Source organism: Entelurus aequoreus, linkage group LG07 (genome assembly GCF_033978785.1).
Source record: "Entelurus aequoreus isolate RoL-2023_Sb linkage group LG07, RoL_Eaeq_v1.1, whole genome shotgun sequence".
Lineage (NCBI taxonomy): Eukaryota > Metazoa > Chordata > Actinopteri > Syngnathiformes > Syngnathidae > Entelurus > Entelurus aequoreus.
Window position 1 is genome coordinate 4,099,858 of NC_084737.1, and position 16,379 is coordinate 4,116,236.

The window sequence follows — 16,379 nt, forward strand, 5'->3', positions numbered from 1 at the left end:
GGTGGATTAGTAATGTTGTTGTTGTTGATGTGTTGCCTTCCAGGTGAGGGGCGGCATGGAGGGTCTATACGATGGATCCGAAGTGGTGTTGGGACCGGACTCTGGGCTTATGGAACCCGGTCCTGAACAGCAGTTCATCAACCAGAAGATGAGGCCCGGCTCTGGGGTGTTGTCTGTCCAGGTGCTGCCAGATGGACCCACACGGGTTCTGCAGGTACAAACAAGACTTGGTGAAGTGACATTCACTGAAAGACCGCATAGGGCTGGACAATCAATCTCATTTTCATTTTCATTTTGGCTTCTCGCGATCATAAAAATATTACAAATGGGGCAAAACCATTAAATGGGTGTGACATGCATGCAGATTCCTCAGCTTGTAACAATGGAACGGATGAGACGTTTTGGACCTCACCACGGTTGCTACTTTTTATTTGACACAGCGCTAGTCTGCCTCATCAATAATCACTCAACTCTACACAAAAAGTAAGGCCGTATGTTTTTTGTGTTAATGTAACTGCGGATGGAATTACAGAATCAGCCCAATAAAAGGGAATCCCCTGTTAAACCAGGAATGTCAGTCAAATGGACATACAGGTGACCTGTGCTGGCAAAATGAGTCACAATAAGGACATTTTAAAAACTGAGTTATTGTTATTTACACATTCTCCATCTAAAGACCTTCAAAATGATATACGGTTTGTTGGAATCGGACAGAAAATGACAGAGTTACACCCGATTGAAGTCGACCAAGTTTGAGGGTCCGTTTTGAGAAAAAGCAGCTTAAAGTTTAACTGTTCCAGAATAAGAATGTTCCAAAACTAAACTCCATAGCAACCATACCTTAAAAGTCCTTGTAGCAACACCAAAATTGGTACAATTAAAGTCAAATCTCATGTCTAAAGGAAAAATATATATTCAACTCTATTGAAAATGGTTATGTACAAAAATGTCAACACTGTTATGTCACAGTTTTGTTGTTCACTGGTCAGTTTGTCAGCTGGTCAGCTGTCCGTCATATTCCTGACCAGCAGCACTAAGAAGACTGCAGTGAATTTAGCGCACTTGCAACCGCCTGTGTACCCTCTCCACCTTCTGCTTAGGTCCTTTACTTTTTATTATTTGTACTAATGATCTTCCCTGTGTTACAACAAACAGCAATATGGTTATGTATGCAACTCTATACAGTACTGCCTCTACCTTAAATGAGCTAGAAAATAACTTCAATCAGGACCTGGAGAGAGTGTCACTCTGGGTAAATGATAGTAAACTTGTTGTGAATATTGACAAAAGAAAAAGCATTCTTTTTGGATCCAGGCATATGCTTGTTGATGACCCACAGCTTCATATTTCAATGTCAGACATACCTATTAAGCAGGTCAAAAAAGCAAAACTGCTTGGTGTGCTACTAGACAGTCAACTGTCATGGTCCCATCATATTGATGGTATTTCAATGAAAATGGGAAGAGGTCTAGCCATGGTCAGGAAGTGCTCCACCTTCTTGACATCCTCAACAATGGCTCAAGTGATACAGTCCTTGGTTTTCTGTCATCTTCATTACTGTCCTATAGTATGGTCCGCTACGACTAAGTCTGACCTGAACAAACTGCAATTTGTACAGAACAGAGCGGCTAGACTGCTACTTAAATGTTCTTTGCGCACTAATATTTCATATATGCATTCACGCCTGTCCTGGTTGTCTGTTGAACAAAAGATGCATTGTAGTCTCCTTATGTTCTTTCGAACTATCATTTTAGATCAATCACCAGATTACTTTGACAAACAGTTTTTAAAATCAACTAACACACATATTCATGACACTAGGAATGCCAGCAATGGCTATTTGACACTTCCTGCTCCCAGGACCAATTTCCTCCAACATACAGTCATGTATAGATGTACATCATTCTGGAATGGGTTGCCACCTCACATTAATCTCTCACAAAGTAAATTGTCATTCAAGACAGCTTTAAAGATACACCTTTTGCAGCTGCCCACATGATGTGAATTTTAATACTGGTTTTAACTAGCTTTTTATCTTATGTTGTATTTTTCCATTGTATAATGTCTGGTAATGCATGTATTCTTTGTATTTAAATTTTGTATGCTCCTATATGGACCCCAGGAAGACTAGGATCCATTCAATAAACAATAAACAATAAATCCATTATGGAATGGAAAACAGTCTAACTTATCCACAAAAATAATAATTAAATGTTCGAAAATCACCTTTTTTTCACCAAATATTCCGCTCGAATTACTGTGTTGTTTTTCATCAGGGCGCTGCCATGATACCACAATGCACCGCGCGGGGGGATTCAACCAATGAGGGTACGCCTCACAGCGACCGCTTAGCAACAAGCTGGATTTGTTTACGTCGGGACAGGTTTAAAAAGTCGAATTGTATTGGTTCAGAATGGCGTCATTGGGAATTCCATGCTCATTTTTAGAAAGTAGGTGAACTTGGCGTCACAATGATAGCAAACATGGCTAGGGGGATTCCCCCTTATTGCCGCCAGTGAGCCTTGAAAACACTTCATTTTCTCAAGGAATTTTAACACAACGGACTCATTTCTGAAGACATACCTCGTACAAAACCTTCAAATAAAGGTGATTTAAGATGTTTTCTTGCTATTTCAACGATTGGGATCGCTAGATTGTGGCTTTATGGACTCATTTTTGTGAAAATCTCAATTTCAACCAAGATACATTTTTTTCACTTATTTGCCTGTAGCTCAAAATTAGCCTGTGTGCATTCCGACTCATTTTGCCAGCACGGGTCACAAATGTGAGTGAAGGTATGTCTTTGTGAGGAGAAGAAACATTTGTTGGGGAAAATAATGTCTTCTCATTCATCCCCCAAACACTCTACCACCCTGTCCTCAACCTAACAATGTCCAGACTTGGAAGCTAAAGCTAGCAACAACAATCTTATACACACACACAACACATCTTATGTGTTTGTGTTGTTGTGAACGACATCATTGATGTAAGATCAACGTACAAACAATCATACACCCACAACACATCTTATGTGTTTGTGTTGTTGTGAACGACATCATTGATGTAACAACGTACAAACAATCATACACACACAACACATCTAATGTGTTTGTGTTGTTGTGAACGACATCATTGTTGTAAGATCAATGTACAAACAATCATACACACACAACACATCTAATGTGTTTGTGTTGTTGTGAACGACATCATTGTTGTAAGATCAACGTACAAACAATCATACACACACAACACATCTTATGTGGTTGTGTTGTTGTGAACGACATCATTGTTGTAAGATCAAAGCACAAACAATCATACACACACAACACATTTTATGTGTTTGTGTTGTTGTGAACGACATCATTGATGTAACAACGTACAAACAATCATACACACACAACACATCTTATGTGGTTGTGTTGTTGTGAACGACATCATTGTTGTAAGATCAACGTACAAACAATCATACACATACAACACATCTTATGTGTTTGTGTTGTTGTGAACGACATCATTGTTGTAAGATCAAAGCACAAACAATCATACACACACAACACATCGTATGTGTTTGTGTTGTTGTGAACGACATCATTGATGTAACAACGTACAAACAATCATACACACACAACACATCTAATGTGTTTGTGTTGTTGTGAACGACATCATTGTTGTAAGATCAACGCACAAACAGGACAGCAGTCACAACTTGAGAGGCTTTGCTTTTTTTTTCCACAGCCTCAAGTCGTCTCCAAACTCATCAAGCTAAGAACAACAACACATTTTTCCCCCTTCACAATAAGAGCGCTGTACGCAACAGCCAGTCTGACTCGCTAACAAAATAAAGGTTTCAAAAAAGTACCTTCCACACCTGTAATGTACTTATTGATACATTTACACAATTATTATGCTTTGACTTACTGCTCAAAATTGTCTTCATTGTGAGGATTTTTGCATTTAATTGACAAACATTGACTTGTATTTATGACACAAAAAGCACAAACTATGTTGTTTTTAATTACAATGGAACATTTCATTTTTTCATAATGCTCGTTATTTACCTCCATTATTATTATCATTACTTTTGTTACTAATTTAGTTGTTCTTTTAAATCATATTTAAGCTTTAATTTTGGTTTTCAAATGAATGAATAATCATATTATTAATGGTATTAATATTTGTGCCCTAATGGTGCGGGCCTAGGACCACAGTACCACACTGGCCCAACAGAACTAATCTTCAATCTTCTTTTCCAGATCAGTGACTTGAACCAGAGAAGAATGGTCCACAAGTCAGCAGCTGCAGAGGCAGACAAGAACAAAGAGGAGGTGAAGAAGAAGGAGCCAGAACAGGAGCTGGAGGTACAATGCTAGTCCATTAGATCTCAGCTGGGACTAGGGTTGCAAAGGGGGGGAGAGTTTCCGGTAAATTTCCGGAAACTTTCCGGAAATTTACCACGGAAAGTTAAGTTCGGGAAGTTTGGAAATGTTGACCATTTTTGGATTATTCAAAGTTGGCCAGCGTCCATCTTATTGTGTAGAATAAGATGAGAAGCGTGTAAAAGACTAATGCAATGCCACACACAGATATAAATAGTCAGCTAAACAATTGGAGTAGTCTTTAACAATATTTGACTGATGGACAAATGAATAGAAATAGGCTAGATGAATAAATGAACATGCTAAATCAAACTATAAGCTACATTCTTGTATGACAACAGAATGGCTAGCAGAACAGAAGGCAGAGGAAACTACACCTTTTCATTTAGTTGAACTTTACACATCACAAAAAAGGTACATTCGGATCACTAACGTTGTTAGCATAAATGAATGGGATTTAACATAGAGAAAATGAGCATCACGGCTAACGGAGAAATATTTTGGGTTCATTATGAGACTGTGGTGGTACATAAACCTAGCTAGCTAGAGATATTGGCCCCCAAATCATTGAACAAGTACAGGAACAGCTAGTCTGCTGGAGTAATGGTTCTTAACCTTGTTGGAGGTACCCAACCTCACCAGCCTCATATGCGCATTCACCCAACCCTTCTTTAGTGAAAAAAATATATAAATATTTTTTTCAAATTCAAGAAAAAGTTGTATGTTTTTTTACTGGTGCACAAAATGAAGTGTGCATGAACATCACCTTGTTCAAAGAACAAAACCAACACAGTGCAGGAACTCACAACAAATTATCAATCAATCAATCAATGTTTATTTATATAGCCCTAAATCACAAGTGTCTCAAAGGGCTGTACAAGTCACAACGACATCCTCGGTACAGAGCCCACATACGTAATTACACACCTTACACACTTTACCATGAAGTGATTAACGTGGACCCCGACTTAAACAGTTGAAAAACTTATTGGGGTGTTACCATTTAGTGGTCAATTGTACGGAATATGTACTTCACTGTGCAACCTACTAATAAAAGTCTCAATCAATCAATCAATCAATCAAATGATATTAGTGTATTACATTAAAAACTACTTTGTCTAAAATTCTCTATATGCAATTATTATTCAGTGTTGGCGCGAGGAATTCTCAAAATGCAGTCCCAGGGACCCCATCAAGTCATAAAAATTAGGGATGTCCGATAATGGCTTTTTGCCGATATCCAATATTCCGATATTGTCCAACTCTTTAATTACCGATACCGATATCAACCGCTACCGATATCAACCGATATATACAGTCGTGGAATTAACACATTATTATGCCTAATTTGGACAACCAGGTATGGTGAAGATAAGGTACTTTTTTTAAAAATTAGTAAAATAAGATAAATAAATTAAAAACATTTTCTTGAATAAAAAAGAAAGTACAACAATATAAAAACAGTTACATAGAAACTAGTAATGAATGAAAATGAGTAAAATGAAGTGTTAAAGGTTAGTACTATTAGTGGAGCAGCAGCACGCACAATCATGTGTGCTTACGGACTGTATCCCTTGCAGACTGTATTGATATATATTGATATATAATGTAGGAAGCAGAATATTAATAACAGAAAGAAACAACCCTTTTGTGTGAATGAGTGTAAATGGGGGAGGGAGGTTTTTTGGGTTGGTGCACTAATTGTAAGTGTATCTTGTGTTTTTTATGTGGATTTCATTTAAAAAAAAAAAAATAAATAAATAAAATTTAAAAAAAACGATACCGATAATAAAAAAAACGATACCGATAATTTCCGATATTACATTTTAACGCATATATCGGCCGATAATATCGGCAGGCCGATATTATCGGACATCTCTAATAAAAATGGGGTCCCACAGTAAATTTTTGGGGTGCCACTTTTTGTAAGCGTTTTGCAAACAAATGATAAATGTATGCATTATCCTGTTATATCTCACATTCTATATTGTGTTCTACATTATCCTGTTATATCTCACATTCTATATTGTGTTCTACATTATCCTGTTATATCTCACATTCTATATTGTGTTCTACATTATCCTGTTGTATCTCACATTCTATATTGTGTTCTACATTATCCTGTTATATCTCACATTCTATATTGTGTTCTACATTATCCTGTTATATCTCACATTCTATATTGTGTTCTACATTATCCTGTTGTATCTCACATTCTATATTGTGTTCTACATTATCCTGTTGTATCTCACATACTATATTGTGTTCTACATTATCCTGTTATATCGCACATTCTATATTGTGTTCTACATTATCCTGTTATATCTCACATTCTATGTTGTGTTCTACATTATCCTTTTATACCTCACATTCTATATTGTGTTCTACATTATCCTGTTATACCTCACATTCTATATTGTGTTCTACATTATCCTGTTATATCTCACATTCTATATTGTGTTCTACATTATCCTCTTATATCTCACATTCTATATTGTGTTCTACATTATCCTGTTATATCTCACATTCTATATTGTGTTCTACATTATCCTGTTATATCTCACATTCTATATTGTGTTCTACATTATCCTGTTATATCTCACATTCTATATTGTGTTTTGTCATAAACGTTACTTCATAAAGAATATTTCAACAAGTAAACAGTACAGTAGGTACTTGATGTTGACATTTGACATAAATGAATACATCCAAACACTTTATAAATATTTATTATGTGCAGGAAGAAAGAACCTTTATAATTGTATGTATGTTCCAAACAAGAAAGAGGTTTTATCACATCAACATGGGACTAACAACACTCCTTTCAATCTCATTAATACCACAGCAAAAGCAAACTGTCATTTTCCGTAGAGCGTTACAAGAACCAGGAAGATAAAGTGTTTGTCTCACACCTGGTAATCCTCTGTGGACACACCAAGACAAGCAATGCAGGTTTAGCCAGCGGTGTGCGCTCCCGCCAAGGAAATCACTTTTTTGGCAGGCAATCACATTTTGGCACAACACCGGCAAACATAAACAAAACAAAACACCAGCGGAAAGCAATAATTGATAAAAAACACGAAAAAAGGAGTTTTGACCCGCATAAGGCAGAGTCGGTAAAAAAAAAAAAATCTGCGTCCCAGGGAGGTGCGGACTTCTGGAAATGTGCATCCTTTCTGATTTCAATGCGTGAAAGGACAGAAAAAGTGGCGTTATTGTACCATATTCATTTTTTGGTCAAACTAAAATATTTTTCTGGATCTTGTTTGACTCACCTGTGTCCTTCCTCCCAGGTGTTGGTGAACCTGGAGGAAGGTATCGGTGTGTCGCTTCTCAACAAGGTTCCTGAGGAGCTGGTGTTCGCCACACTGTCGGGTATTGATGTCCACTTCACACGCACGGCTGCCAACGAGGTGTTGGAAATGAGCATCAGCAACATCCAGGTGACATCCAACATCTTTTAGCCACAGCACACAGACTGTATAATGTACATGTTCCTTTTTGACTGTACTTAAATGTATAATAGACTGTATTTATAGTATTCACATGTGAATAATGCTGTATAATAGACTGTATTTATAGTATTCACATGTGAATAATTCTGTATAATAGACTGTATTTATATTATTCACAGGTGAATAATTCTGTATAATAGACTGTATTTATATTATTCACATGTGAATAATGCTGTATAATAGACTGTATTTATATTATTCACTTGTGAATAATGCTGTATAATAGACTGTATTTATATTATTCACATGTGAATAATGCTGTATAATAGACTGTATTTACGTACATTACCGTATTCACATGTGAATAATGTTGTATAATAGACTGTATTTATATTATTCACATGTGAATAATGCTGTATAATAGACTGTATTTATATTATTCACATGTGAATAATGCTGTATAATAGACTGTATTTACGTACATTACCGTATTCACATGTGAATAATATAAATACAGTCTATTATACAGCATTATTCACCTGTGAATAATATAAATACAGTCTATTATACAGCATTATTCACATGTGAATAATATAAATACAGTCTATTATACAGCATTATTCACATGTGAATAATATAAATACAGTCTATTATACAGCATCATTCACATGTGAATAATATAAAAACAGTCTATTATACAGCATTATTCACATGTGAATAATATAAATACAGTCTATTATACAACATTATTCACATGTGAATAATATAAATACAGTCTATTATACAGCATTATTCACATGTGAATAATATAAATACAGTCTATTATACAACATTATTCACCTGTGAATAATATAAATACAGTCTATTATACAGCATTATTCACATGTGAATAATATAAATACAGTCTATTATACAGCATTATTCACATGTGAATAATATAAATACAGTCTATTATACAGCATTATTCACATGTGAATAATATAAATACAGTCTATTATACAACATTATTCACCTGTGAATAATATAAATACAGTCTATTATACAGCATTATTCACATGTGAATAATATAAATACAGTCTATTATACAGCATTATTCACATGTGAATAATATAAATACAGTCTATTATACAGCATTATTCACATGTGAATAATATAAATACAGTCTATTATACAGCATTATTCACATGTGAATAATATAAATACAGTCTATTATACAGCATTATTCACATGTGAATAATATAAATACAGTCTATTATACAGCATTATTCACATGTGAATAATATAAATACAGTCTATTATACAGCATTATTGACATGTGAATAATATAAATACAGTCTATTATACAGCATTATTCACATGTGAATAATATAAATACAGTCTATTATACAGCATTATTCACATGTGAATAATATAAATACAGTCTATTATACAGCATTATTCACATGTGAATAATATAAATACAGTCTATTATACAGCATTATTCACATGTGAATAATATAAATACAGTCTATTATACAGCATTATTCACATGTGAATAATATAAATACAGTCTATTATACAGCATTATTCACATGTGAATAATATAAATACAGTCTATTATACAACATTATTCACCTGTGAATAATATAAATACAGTCTATTATACAGCATTATTCACATGTGAATAATATAAATACAGTCTATTATACAGCATTATTCACATGTGAATAATATAAATACAGTCTATTATACAGCATTATTCACATGTGAATAATATAAATACAGTCTATTATACAGCATTATTCACATGTGAATAATATAAATACAGTCTATTATACAGCATTATTCACATGTGAATAATATAAATACAGTCTATTATACAGCATTATTCACATGTGAATAATATAAATACAGTCTATTATACAGCATTATTGACATGTGAATAATATAAATACAGTCTATTATACAGCATTATTCACATGTGAATAATATAAATACAGTCTATTATACAGCATTATTCACATGTGAATAATATAAATACAGTCTATTATACAGCATTATTCACATGTGAATAATATAAATACAGTCTATTATACAACATTATTCACATGTGAATAATATAAATACAGTCTATTATACAGCATTATTCACATGTGAATAATATAAATACAGTCTATTATACAACATTATTCACCTGTGAATAATATAAATACAGTCTATTATACAGCATTATTCACATGTGAATAATATAAATACAGTCTATTATACAGCATTATTCACATGTGAATAATATAAATACAGTCTATTATACAGCATTATTCACATGTGAATAATATAAATACAGTCTATTATACAACATTATTCACCTGTGAATAATATAAATACAGTCTATTATACAGCATTATTCACATGTGAATAATATAAATACAGTCTATTATACAGCATTATTCACATGTGAATAATATAAATACAGTCTATTATACAGCATTATTCACATGTGAATAATATAAATACAGTCTATTATACAGCATTATTCACATGTGAATAATATAAATACAGTCTATTATACAGCATTATTCACATGTGAATAATATAAATACAGTCTATTATACAGCATTATTCACATGTGAATAATATAAATACAGTCTATTATACAGCATTATTGACATGTGAATAATATAAATACAGTCTATTATACAGCATTATTCACATGTGAATAATATAAATACAGTCTATTATACAGCATTATTCACATGTGAATAATATAAATACAGTCTATTATACAGCATTATTCACATGTGAATAATATAAATACAGTCTATTATACAGCATTATTCACATGTGAATAATATAAATACAGTCTATTATACAGCATTATTCACATGTGAATAATATAAATACAGTCTATTATACAGCATTATTCACATGTGAATAATATAAATACAGTCTATTATACAACATTATTCACCTGTGAATAATATAAATACAGTCTATTATACAGCATTATTCACATGTGAATAATATAAATACAGTCTATTATACAGCATTATTCACATGTGAATAATATAAATACAGTCTATTATACAGCATTATTCACATGTGAATAATATAAATACAGTCTATTATACAGCATTATTCACATGTGAATAATATAAATACAGTCTATTATACAGCATTATTCACATGTGAATAATATAAATACAGTCTATTATACAGCATTATTCACATGTGAATAATATAAATACAGTCTATTATACAGCATTATTGACATGTGAATAATATAAATACAGTCTATTATACAGCATTATTCACATGTGAATAATATAAATACAGTCTATTATACAGCATTATTCACATGTGAATAATATAAATACAGTCTATTATACAGCATTATTCACATGTGAATAATATAAATACAGTCTATTATACAACATTATTCACATGTGAATAATATAAATACAGTCTATTATACAGCATTATTCACATGTGAATAATATAAATACAGTCTATTATACAACATTATTCACCTGTGAATAATATAAATACAGTCTATTATACAGCATTATTCACATGTGAATAATATAAATACAGTCTATTATACAGCATTATTCACATGTGAATAATATAAATACAGTCTATTATACAGCATTATTCACATGTGAATAATATAAATACAGTCTATTATACAACATTATTCACCTGTGAATAATATAAATACAGTCTATTATACAGCATTATTCACATGTGAATAATATAAATACAGTCTATTATACAGCATTATTCACATGTGAATAATATAAATACAGTCTATTATACAGCATTATTCACATGTGAATAATATAAATACAGTCTATTATACAGCATTATTCACATGTGAATAATATAAATACAGTCTATTATACAGCATTATTCACATGTGAATAATATAAATACAGTCTATTATACAGCATTATTCACATGTGAATAATATAAATACAGTCTATTATACAGCATTATTGACATGTGAATAATATAAATACAGTCTATTATACAGCATTATTCACATGTGAATAATATAAATACAGTCTATTATACAGCATTATTCACATGTGAATAATATAAATACAGTCTATTATACAGCATTATTCACATGTGAATAATATAAATACAGTCTATTATACAGCATTATTCACATGTGAATAATATAAATACAGTCTATTATACAGCATTATTCACATGTGAATAATATAAATACAGTCTATTATACAGCATTATTCACATGTGAATAATATAAATACAGTCTATTATACAACATTATTCACCTGTGAATAATATAAATACAGTCTATTATACAGCATTATTCACATGTGAATAATATAAATACAGTCTATTATACAGCATTATTCACATGTGAATAATATAAATACAGTCTATTATACAGCATTATTCACATGTGAATAATATAAATACAGTCTATTATACAGCATTATTCACATGTGAATAATATAAATACAGTCTATTATACAGCATTATTCACATGTGAATAATATAAATACAGTCTATTATACAGCATTATTCACATGTGAATAATATAAATACAGTCTATTATACAGCATTATTGACATGTGAATAATATAAATACAGTCTATTATACAGCATTATTCACATGTGAATAATATAAATACAGTCTATTATACAGCATTATTCACATGTGAATAATATAAATACAGTCTATTATACAGCATTATTCACATGTGAATAATATAAATACAGCCTCAGTGGACTGACTTTGAATGTGGTCCTCAGGTGGACAACCAGCTGCTGGGCACCACCCAGCCTGTGATGCTGTGTGTGACTCCAATGTCCAGTGACGGCTTGGTGCTTGACAGCGGGCCAGCCTTGCAAGTCAACTCCGTCAAAGTTCCCAGCAGCCTGATGCTCACTGATATCTTCAAGGTCCGTAACACGTGATTAAGGACTTGTTCAGAGAGGAGAGTCTTGTGATGCGACTATTTAAATGTCTCTGCAGCACCTGATGGTGACAGCTGGACGCTTTAGTGTGATCATCGAAGAGAAGTTGCTGCTCAAACTACTCAGCTTCTTTGGGTATGGACACACCGAAGCAGGTGAGTCAACCACGGAAACATCTCCAACACGTACATAGTCATACACAAGCAGTGAAGTTGTCAGGTTGTGTAAATGGTAAATAACAAGAGAATACAACAAATCCTTTCCAACTTATATTTAATTGAATAGACTGCAAAGACAAGATATTTCATGTTCACACTGAGAAACTTTATTATTTGTTGTAAATAATCATGAACTTAGAATGTAATGGCAGCAACACATGTCAAAAAAGGCATTTTCACCAGTGTGTTACATGGCCTTTCCTTTTAACAACACTCAGTAAAGGTTTGGGAAGTGAGGAGACACATTTTTGAAGTGGAATTCTTTCCCATTCTTGCTTGATGTACAGCTTAAGTTGTTCAACAGTCTCCCTTCTCATATTTTAGACGCCACACATTTTCAATGTCTGGACTACAGGCAGGCCAGTCTAGTACCCACACTCTTTTACTATGAAGCCACGCTGTTGTAACACGTGGCTTGGCATTGTCTTGCTGAAATAAGCAGGGGCGTCCATGGTAACGTCGCTTGAAATCAACATATGTTGCTCCAAAACCTTTCAGCATTAATGGTGCCTTCACAGATGTGTAAGTTACCCATGTCTTGACCACTAATACACCCTCATACCATCACACATGCTGCCTTCTACACTTTCACCCTAGAACATGTCTTGACCACTAATACACCCCCATACCATCACACATGCTGCCTCTTACACTTTCACCCTAGAACATGTCTTGACCACTAATACACCCCCATACCATCACACATGCTGCCTTTTACACTTTCACCCTAGAACATGTCTTGACCACTAATACACCCCCATACCATCACACATGCTGCCTTTTACACTTTCACCCTAGAACATGTCTTGACCACTAATACACCCCCATACCATCACACATGCTGCCTTCTACACTTTCACCCTAGAACATGTCTTGACCACTAATACACCCCCATACCATCACACATGCTGCCTACTACACTTTCACCCTAGAACATGTCTTGACCACTAATACACCCCCATACCATCACACATGCTGCCTTTTACACTTTCACCCTAGAACATGTCTTGACCACTAATACACCCCCATACCATCACACATGCTGCCTTTTACACTTTCACCCTAGAACATGTCTTGACCACTAATACACCCCCATACCATCACACATGCTGCCTTTTACACTTTCACCCTAGAACAGTCCCCATGCTTCTTTTCCTCTTTGCTCCACAGTTTCCAAAAACAATTTGAAATGTGGACAGAACACTTTTCCACTTTGCATCAGTCCATCTTAGATGAGCTCAGGCCCAGCAAAGCCAACGCCGTTTCTGGGTGTTGTTGATAAATGGCTGTGGCTTTGCATAGTAGAGTTTTAACTTGCACTTACAGATGTAGCGACCAACTGTAGTTACTGACAGTGGTTTTCTGAAGTGTTCCTGAGCCCATGTGGTGATATCCTTTACACACGGATGTGGCTTTTTGATGCAGTACCGCCTGAGGGATCCAAGGTGTGTAATATCATGGCTTACCTGCAGTGATTTCTCCACATTCTCTGCACCTTTTGATGATATTACGGAGCGTAGATGGTGAAATCCCTAAATTCCTTGTTGAGAAATGTTGTTGTTCAACAATTTGCTCAGGCATTTGTTGACAAAGTGGTGACCCTCGCCCCGTCCTTGTTGGTGAATGACTGAGCATTTCATGGAAGCTGCTTTTATACCCAATCATGGCACCCACCTGTTCCCAATTAGCCTGTTCACCTGTGGGATGTTCTAAATAAGTCTTTGATGAGCATTCCTCAACGTTCTCACTCTTTTTTGCCACTTGTGCCAGCTTTTTTGAAACATGTTGCAGGCATCAAATTCCAAATGAGCTAATATTTGCAACAAATAAGAAAGTTTGTCAGTGTGAACATGAAATATCTTGTCTTTGCAGTCTATTCAATTGAATATAAGTTGAAAAGTATTTGTTGTATTCTCTTGTTATTTAGCATTTACACAACGTGACAACTTCACTGCTTGTGTACATTCAGAGGATTATTTCTGATGAACATGGACATGAATGTTGTTACATCAATCCCTAGAAAGGTTCCAGGCCTAACATTTCATACGTACATAGACACAATAACACGAGTTGTGGATGCAGAGCTGGAGAAACTGGATGAAAACCTCCATGAGAGACCCAACAGGGATGCAGGACCCCCCAAACGCTACTACTTTGAGAACCTGAAGATCAGCCTCCCTCAGGTCAAGCTGAGTGTCCTCACCTCTCACAAGCTGCCTGCCGACCTCAAGGTAACCTTTCTCACGGAACCTTCATCTATTGGGAGGGATCTGCCGAGTCATGGTGTGTTGTCACCACAGGCTTTGAAAGGTACCTTGGGGTTTCCGCTGGTTCGTTTTGAGGACGCCGTTGTCAACATGTACCCGTTCACCAGAGTGCACCCCTACGAGACCCAGGAGATCATCATCAACGACATCCTCAAGCATTTCAGAGAGGTAGGAGCACGCCATTAATTGTCATATAAGTAGTACAGTGGAACTTAGTTGGTTTGTACTTTGAAAAGTTTGTATAGTGAAGCATACTTCCCCATAAGAAACAATGTAAACATGAATAGTTTAAATAGTAAAAAAAATAAAAACTAGAACAGCGTAATAGCTAGAACTAGCACACATATATTAAAAAAAGGCTTTTTAAAAAAGAAGGTTTTTTTAAGCCTTTTTTAAAAGCATTCACAGTCTGTGGTGCCCTCAGGTGGTCAGGGAGAGCGTTCCACAGAAAGGGAACAGAAAGCCCGGTCTCCCATAGTTCGGAGGTTGGAGGAGGTTAGCCTGTCTGGAGCGGAGGTTTGGTGTGGAGGATTTGTGGGTGAGCAGTTCTTTGAGGTAGAGGGGGGCATTTCCATGGAGGCACTGGTGAGTTAGTAGGGAGACTTTGTAGCCTCCACTAAAGTTGATATTCTAGTAAAGGTTTAAACACAATATAAAGTGTCAAACAGACTTTATCTTTATTAACTGTCCTGTATGTACTGCCCTGTCAACACTTAGAAGTCCCTTTGGTGCCCTCACAAACAATCAGAAAACCCAAACATCCTAAACTTTAACAACCATACTGCTCCATTTAAAAAAGTACAATCTTACATTAACAATGGCAAAGAAGGAGCTGACGGGAAAGCAGCAGAGGGAGAGAAGGAAGGAATAGGGTGCCACTGAATGAAAGATAACCTTTCTCCTCCGTTGTGAAATAAGTATCTTTTTCAAGAACAACTGCTCACCACCAAATCCTCCACACGACACCTCCGCTCCAGACAGGCTAACCTCCTCCAACCTCAGAGGACAAAGCTCCGAACTATGGGAGACCGGGCTTTCTGCTCCCAGTCTGTGGAACGCTCTCCCTGGCCACCTGAGGGCACCACAGACTGTGGATGCTTTTAAAAAAGGCTTAAAGGCCTATTGAAATGATTT

The 16,379-nt window shown here is 34.8% G+C and overlaps 1 protein-coding gene across 4 annotated transcripts in view; it reads left to right on the forward strand.

Moving 5' to 3' along the window:
- vps13d (vacuolar protein sorting 13 homolog D) overlaps positions 1-16,379 on the forward strand; it is a 137,973-nt gene that overhangs the window by 98,792 nt on the left and 22,802 nt on the right. For all 4 annotated transcript variants that reach the window (XM_062052402.1, XM_062052401.1, XM_062052404.1 and 1 more), the window contains 7 exons: positions 44-214; positions 4,254-4,358; positions 7,670-7,819; positions 12,596-12,745; positions 12,819-12,915; positions 15,061-15,209; positions 15,279-15,413. In XM_062052402.1, the coding sequence (XP_061908386.1) occupies positions 44-214; positions 4,254-4,358; positions 7,670-7,819; positions 12,596-12,745; positions 12,819-12,915; positions 15,061-15,209; positions 15,279-15,413 (957 nt within the window). The remainder of the gene's footprint in view (positions 1-43; positions 215-4,253; positions 4,359-7,669; positions 7,820-12,595; positions 12,746-12,818; positions 12,916-15,060; positions 15,210-15,278; positions 15,414-16,379) is intronic.